Below are 7923 nucleotides of genomic sequence, written 5' to 3' on the forward strand. Positions count from 1 at the left end.
CAACCAGGGGTTGGGGTCGGTGCAAGGAGCCCGGGAGAGGAGGGTTGTACCTAGGGGAATGCATTGCACCGCGTACAGGGCCGAGGTCCGCACTACATGCGATGCAGCGGGGAACGCGCTACAGGCATCTACATCCCAACCCGGGGCGCGTGGGGCCGGTGGCTGTCCGTGCGAGCAGGCAGCAGGCTAGCTTTCCTCTTTGTCAGCCTCCTCCTTCTCGTCTTCATCGTCTTTCTCCCCCTTGAGTTTTTGGCGAGCAAATTCCTCGATGACGATGTCCTCCTCACTGGAAGGGAGATGAGAGCATGGTGAGCCCCAGGAAGGCAGCCTTGGGGAGCCCGTGGTCTGGCTGCCCGGGATGCACCGCAGCGAAGAGGGTGAAATCCCTGCTGACACCCCAACCTTGCTCCTACTAGGGGACAGCGCATAAATCCTGCTGGTGCCTGGCCCCATCACCCCACACGCTGCAGGGAACAGACAGGTCACTGTGAGCCACAGCCTGACCTGAGGACACAAATCCAGGATGGATTGCTGGCTCGGCTGGGAGCGTGTGTGACCGGAGAGGCCAGGCAAGAGCAACCGCAACTTCTGACTTTTTTTTTTTTTTAAGACAATGTTTTGCATTGTCAAGGGAAAAAAGGGAAGGAAAAGAAATTAAAGTGGAGACAAAGAGATTAGTTACCTCCTTGCGAAAGGCGAGCAGCGGATGCCATCAGGGAAAGCCACAAAATGAAAAGCGGGGGAAGCAAACGGAAAAAAAGAGTCAGCAAAACCGATTCCAAAAGCTTGGGAATGTGAAACGACTTGGCAAAATCCACAGGGAGTGATGGTGGGGACAGGCCAAGAGATTTCCTCCTCGGGAAGTTTAAATATCCTTGCTGAGCTGGGAAACTGATAGGCTTTGGTGTGAAAGCCTTGCAGTTGTAGACTGAGTTTCCAGGCTCCAAATCCCAGCGCTCGTGTCCCCTTGCAGGGTGTAACCAGACACAAAAACAGCCTTTTGGGCCTTTGCAAGTAAGGGCCGGCTGCAGGACTGGTTGGCGGCCGTAGCTGCCAGGCATGGCTGCCAGGAATTGGTTTGGCATGCTGTGGCTTCCCAAAGGGAAGCAACCCCAGCTGTGGCTTCAGCTGGAATAAGCTCATGTCGTGGGAGGAGAAGAAAGCTCTGGCAACGGGGAGTGTGTGGGGGCACGGGGCTGTGACCAGCAGCCAACCTCACGGCCGTTGCCTCAGCCGTGCCATAGCCACGGGGCTGCCAGCTGCAGCAACCTGGCCGCGTGCCCTTGGGTGCCAAAGCACTGCTTCCAGCGTCGAGGGACCTCAGCGTGGGGCGGATGGGGGCCGAAGCCATGGGGGATGTTACGTCCGGTGGTGGCACTTGTGACTGGGAAGACGCAGCACTGTCGTCTGCTAGTAAGGGGCAAAGTGAGGTCTGGGCTCGCAGCAGGAGAGGCTGCTGTGTTTGCAGCCAGGGGAGTTGTAAAATAAGCCCTGGAAATTTGCAGAACACGTGCCAGGCCCAGCATTTGAATCCTCTCAGCCTGTGACTCCTGCTGCCCGTGCCACCATGGAGGGTGTCACGGTGTCCGTTGTGCCACAGGGGCTCAGAACTTTGAGGCCTGCATGGTTTAACCCAAGGATGCAATCTCAAACTGGAACGGGGCATTGCATCCATCTGCGATGGATCTGTATGGTTTCTGTGTTAGAGGAAATACTGGCTTGAGGTATAAGGAAACATCGCTTTACCTTGGCTTATCTGTAGCCCATTGACAAGCGCAGCACAGGGAGGCAAGAATTGAGAGAGACACATATACAGGTTAACAGAGAAAGGACATCTCAACTAACATCTCTTCTTAATGCTTGGGTGTTTTTCTGGAAAGAGGGGCACTGAGACGGGTGGCAGCCGGGGTGTTGTGAGGAGGAGAGCTGCTCCTATGGCCGGTCCCAGGCTGCCGCACAGCCGGAGCAACCCTGCCCATCCCGCAGCCAGGGATGCTGGGGCAGAGCAAGGCCCTTTGCACAGTTGGCTGCATCAGGATTGCTTTTACCAGTTCCCTCTGAATGGGCACTCCCTCCCCCCATGTTTCAGCAGCATCCTGGGCACTACATACCATCCGCAGGCTTCGGGTGCATCAGGATGACAGGCAGCTCGACACCAACGTCACTGGAAGGAGAAGCACTTCTTTCAATAAACCCACCCGGCACCGCAACATGCTCAGTCCCCAGGCATCTCCCCCCTTACCTGGAAGTGAGATCCCCCAGGATGCTGCGGCGGCGGGAGAGAAGGGACAGAAAGCAGCCAGGGCAGAGGAGGGGAGGTGTTAGACTTTGCTTTATAGTAAGGTAGAAGATCTATAACAGGGGCAAATAAAACACAGCACAGCCCAAGGGGACAGTCCCTGCCCCCTGTGCCTGCAGAGCCTCACCCTCCTCGGGACACCACCAGGTTGACCTTCACTTTGTAGGACACCAGGATGCCCAGCACCTCCTTGTCCATGCCGGGTCTCAGGCTAGGAGAAAAGCAGAGCGGAGCGGTGAGGTGGGCAGTGCTGTCCGTGGGCCACCACAGACCCTGCCCACCCCCCTCGAGGCTGCTCCTAAGGCTGCCTCCTTGCCCTGTGTCTTGTGGGGTGCACTGGGGGTCAGCAGGAGAGGACAACACGATGTGGCAAGAAAAGAGGGAAGGGCAGGTCACTTGGCTGAAGCCACGGAGCAGTGTCTGGAGGCCACTTGAGCTGCGTGAGCTGGAATTTACTCCTGAGATGAGACACAATGGAGCTTTGCAGAGGGATACAGGGGCTTTGGACGATGGTTCAGACTGGGAGGATATGCCTCTCCAATGAGATGGAGAGGTGGGTCTGTGGCCATGTCACAAAATCCCTACATTTTGCACCTAGAAGGGATGGGCTCAGGCACAGGAGGTGTGTCTCCCTTGGTGGGAACCATCCTAGCAGTGGGAAGCTGTTGGAGAAGGGCGAAGGCATGGGTCCAGGCATGGTGGGGAGTGGAGGGAACCTGCCTGGCTCTTACATGGTGGTGGAGGCCAGATTGGTGTCCTCGTGCTTGAGCTTGCCATCGAGAGCGAGGCCTCGCTTCTCACGGTTGGCCGAGAGCGTGGGGGTGACGGAGTACGTTTTGGAGAAGGTAGAGTTGGCCGCCACGTTCTCACTGGAAGGGGTGGGAGAGGAGAGCTCAGAGCGAGCACCAGCTTGGTGGGCACTCAGCACCAACCATGGATGCTCAACATCACGCCAGGCACCTGGGCAGAGCCAGTCCTCCCAGCCCTGCTCTCCCCATGAAGCTGCCTGGGCCCGTTTCCTCTTTTCGTTCCCTTACACAACCACTTCTTTTTTCTATCCGCCGCCTTTGCTCTGTCCCTCCTCGTTCTCAGGGGCAGAGAGTCTGCGGCTGGCCTCAGAGATGCAAAGTGAGGCGAGGAAGCAGGTGGGGGGCAGCTGCACACCCTCCCCCAGGGACACCAGCTTGTGCTGAGGGGCACGGTGTCCACAGCCTGCCACAGTGCCCTGTCCGCTGCTTCCTCTTCATCTGCTCTTCTAACACCTATATTTTTGCTGCCTGGTGTAAAACCATCTTCCCACCCCCTCTCCCCATCACTCTCCCCTCCTCCTCCTCCTCCTCCTCCCTCTGGTCACGATCCCACACCACCCCCAACCCCTTTTTCCTTACTTTATCTCCTCAGTGCACACAGTCTTTGCGTATTTATCCAGCGAATAGAGGACCACATCTGTGATCTGATCAACTGGGGAGAAACAAGAGGGAGCAGTGGTGGTGATGTGGCAGAGGCAAGGGTGTGTGGTCCCCATCTCTGACCGGGAGGTTGGGATGCGGTGGGCACTGGGATGTACCCCTCCTGCCCTCTCTCACCTGAAATCTTAATTTTTTTCACAATCTTGTTGGTGGTGTTGTTGATGTTGACGGTCACATTGATGGGGTCTCCGTGGTAGTAAATCTGTGGTGGGAAGATGCTCAGTTACGCAACCGTACATCCCAGTCCCCAGCTCTGGGAATGCACATGGTGGCACAAGCCAGGGGACAGCCCCCTGTACTGACCTCCTTATCCAGGGAGGCTTCAAGGTGCAGGGGCTTGTCGGACATCATGAACTGCCGGGTGGTCTCTGACTTTGGGGCTGGCCCTGTCTTCATGGGTGCAAACTGGATCTTGCGGATGATGAGGCGCACTGAGTTCCTGCAGGGCAAGAAGCTGTCATCCCCCAGTCCTCCCCAGCAGGGATGTGTCAACATGGCCTTCATGGGGGACATGTTGGCTGTCTTCAGGGACATCATGGTGTCTTTATGCAAAGGCAGCAAGCTGCAGCCTGCTCTTAGGGCATGGTGGGCACTAACAAAGGGACCACTGCCCCTCCTTCGGCAAAGTACCAGATACAAGTATGGCACAGGCAGGTCCTTGGCCCAGTCCCTAAGCTGGCCACCCCAAAACCATCTGGTGGTTTGGTTTTAGGGACACGGGGCAGGAGAGGGATCCCCTGCAAATACCTTTTGTGAATTTTCTCCTCCAGATTTTCAGCACAAAATCCTTTGACCTCGAAGTCCACGCCGCAGGCCTGGGGGGGACACATATGGTCACTAAGCAGGAGGGTCTCAGAGCTGCCTGAGGTTTATGTTCATTCCCCTCCTTCCTCCACTGCATCCCCAAGATCCTGATCCCATCTCCAGCCATCCTTCCTTCCCAACTCTCAACCCGTGGGCCACATCCCCATGAAAGAGAAGCAGCAATTAGTTTTGGCACCCCACAACTTAACCCCCTGCTAAGGGGAATGGCTCCTGGGGACACAGGTTAGGGGACAGCAGCTCACCTTTCCCACATCATCTGGTCCCGGCTGGAGGGTGACTGAGCAGGGCAGGTTGGTAGCAATCTGGGCAGCACAGGGCAAGAGAGAAAAAAAGTAAATAGTGTGCCCAGAGATGAGCCCTGGTGCACAGGAGGTGTGCAGGCGTGAAGGGCTGGACAGCCCCTACCTCGAAGGTGAAGGGGTAGGCATTCTCCCCGAGCTTCTTCATCAGCTTCTCCTGCAAAGGAGTGAGGGTTTTGGGTGCCTGGTCTGGCACCGGTGGGAAGATCTGCGTGGTCAGGACATAGATGTCCTTCCTGAAGGTCAACCCAATCACATCGAGGTCATCTCGGCCGTAGCGAAACGCGCAGGTCAGCGTCACGTACACTGAAGTCAGACGGAAATGGAGAGGAGTGGGGTTAGGGCAAGGGTGAGATAAAAGCACAGGGAGAAAGGGCTTGAATGAAGAGGAAGGAAAGAGAAACTAATAACTCTTTAGGAGAAAGTTGACTCTGCTATCAAGGCCTGGATCTCAAACCCTAAGAGGTTAACAAGATTCATCACGTCTTTCTGCAAGGCAAGGGCAGCTTCAGAGCTGGTGCCCCAGGCAGAAGAGCTGAAAACTTTCTGAGCTTTGCACCAATTTCCATCCCTTCCCCTTATAACATGGGGGTTTGTCTTGATACCTTTTCTGTCCTTTAGGTACTCTGGGTCAATCAGGCAGACTCCATCTGCAAACAAACAGAAAAGGGCCAGTGAGCTCAGCTTCCCAGGAAGATCCTTGCAAAAATACAGCTCTTTTAAAAGTTAAACCATCTGCACATCAGCCATGAAGGTGAGCGGAGCTGGTGGTCAGGGGCACAGTGATGCCCCCTCCAGCATCCCCACCAGCAGCATGGCTGGATGGTTTTGCAAAGGGACTTTGTCCCTTTCCCCACCATTTTTCTATAAGGGTATTAGCAGAAAAAAAGGGGACTTGCTGCTTTGGAGCTGCCCTTGCTCCGCCTGCTCCAGTGGGAAGCAGAGGCAAGCAGCCACCGGCACAGGGACCGGTCCCCCCAGACCCCTTGCCGCCTGTACTTCCCGCTCCCATGGCGGGTATGGCCCCACTCACCTACGGAGTCCACCTTGTCCACGTGATCCACAAAGTCTCTCTTCCCCAGGTAGATGGATAGCTGGAGGCAGCACATGGTGAAAGGAAGAAAGGAAACAGGTGAGCGTTTGCCATTGAAAATGTCAAGCCCGGGGTGGTGTCGGGGGCTCGTTAACCCTGCCCTTAGCGTGTTAGACCAGGCATTGCATTTAAGGATTCATAGTTTTGGGGCTTTTTACATTTCTGTTTTGAAAAGCGAGCCCTGTGCTGGCATCGTGGCAGGTGTAACAGGAATCAGTCAGATTTCAAAAGGAAAGGAAACCCAGTACATGTCCTGACCTACGGTCAGAGCCACCCCACAGGGCCCCAGCACCTTGGCCTGACCTGCACCCAGGGACGGGGCTCACAGTCCCATCTCTGTGAGCATGGACTCACCTTGGTGTTGGGGCTGGTCTTCTTGAACACCCTGTGAAGGAAACACAGACAGACAGGTTGAGAACACCCTGGATGAGGCTGGATGTAGCACAGCCTGCTTTTGGGGCAGGGAGGGAGGGGACTGCCATTCATCTCCCTGGAGCTGGAGAGGGCTTCCCTGCGAACATCTCTGAGAGCTACGCTAGAGCACGCGTGGGATGTCCTGGCCTTGGGGAATTCGGTGTCCTGCTGATTTAGAGCTCGAACCCGCCCCGTCTGTCTCTCCCAGGGGATGTTATGCCCTGAGCTCAGCGTGTGGCTGTTGAGGAGGGGTGCATTAGCTGGCTGTGTCATACAGGCGAGTGAGAAAGCACCAACACACCGAAGAAAAGAGAAGGTGCTTTTGTGGCTCCACAATGACTTGCATCACCTCTCTACAGCGAGCTCACATACCAGCTCATGGGTCAGTGGGCGGGGGCAGCTGGGGGCTCGCTTTCTCCCTCTGTTCCTGCCCCGCAACACCCTGTGCCATCCCAATTAAAAAAAAAGAAAAAGAAGATAAGAAAGAGACTCTTACTTTGCTCCTTCTGCCATTTTAAGTCAGCGGCCACGCAGGCAGGGATCTGTAGGGAGAGATGGAAGGGAAATGATGGGCAGGGTGGTAGGAAAGGGCCACTGGACATCACCAGCCAGTGAGACAAAATCACAACCCAACGAACCACAGAGTGCTCGGGCTACAGCGCTGCCGGGCCTTTTGCCTTTGCAGAGCACGGGTGCTCGGGGTTCGGCTGGGGATGCCCAGCTTCGGGGTGGCACAAAAGGCACATGGTAGGGGCTGGAGTCCTGGTGGGGCAGCCGAGTCGAGCAAGTGTCTGGTGGTGAACAGGAGGTGGAAGAGAAAAAAGGGAGAGTGATGCCCCAGGCAGGCTGCAGAAAATAGGGGTGACACCCAAGGGAGTAAGTACAAGGCTGGGAAAGGCAAGAAAATGAACAAAAATACTTAGAGAGTTTAAATTTTATGAATTTTTCTTGTCTGCAGGAAATTGGCTGTCATGACTTAATGGCAGGAATGGGCTCATTTTGTCCCATCACTCGTGGAAGAGCGAGGAAACCAGAAAGGTCGTGAGCAGCTTAACCGCCCTGTGGGCGGGGTGGTCTTGGGGCGCATGGCCCTGACCTCCAGCCCCTCTGTCTACATGCCTGGCTGACAGTGCCAGAGCCAGCTCAGGGAGGGCTGCCCGGCTGCGCTGCCTGCCTTTTGCTTGCTCAAGCCTGGCATCAAGAATTAAACCTTAAATATCGCACTGATCACCAGCTGATTCGCTGGGGAGATTAGACGGGATGAGCTCAGCTTCTTAGAGTTAGGCAGCTCTGACATTAGCAGAGCTTAAGCCCAGGCAGGGTTTTAAGCCTCACGGGCATGTGGACATAGTTGCCCCTTTATGCAACCGCAGGGATGCTGGGGAGAAAGAAGAAATTGATATGGGGAGGAAGAGGTGATCCTCTTACCCACAGGAAAACAAGGAATTAGTCCCAAACACGGGATCTTTGATGCTGTTGGGTGCTGCAGGATGGGATGCTTGGGCGAGTTTCTTGGGCAGCAGC

The 7923-nt window shown here is 55.7% G+C and overlaps 1 protein-coding gene across 1 annotated transcript; it reads right to left on the bottom strand.

The window, feature by feature from the left end:
• Nucleotides 1-186: 186 nt before the first annotated feature.
• LOC104504129 (arrestin-C-like) lies at nucleotides 187-6912 on the bottom strand. The gene is given in 16 exon segments (XM_010148287.1): nucleotides 187-282; nucleotides 1737-1756; nucleotides 2112-2164; nucleotides 2243-2266; nucleotides 2427-2510; nucleotides 3031-3168; nucleotides 3688-3760; nucleotides 3886-3970; nucleotides 4072-4207; nucleotides 4516-4583; nucleotides 4836-4895; nucleotides 4999-5198; nucleotides 5498-5542; nucleotides 5926-5986; nucleotides 6340-6370; nucleotides 6896-6912. Coding segments are annotated over 16 exon segments (1191 nt in total).
• Between the last annotated feature and the right edge of the window lie 1011 nt (nucleotides 6913-7923).

Source organism: Eurypyga helias, unplaced genomic scaffold (assembly GCF_000690775.1).
Source record: "Eurypyga helias isolate BGI_N326 unplaced genomic scaffold, ASM69077v1 scaffold35693, whole genome shotgun sequence".
In the NCBI taxonomy this organism is placed as follows: Eukaryota; Metazoa; Chordata; class Aves; order Eurypygiformes; family Eurypygidae; genus Eurypyga; species Eurypyga helias.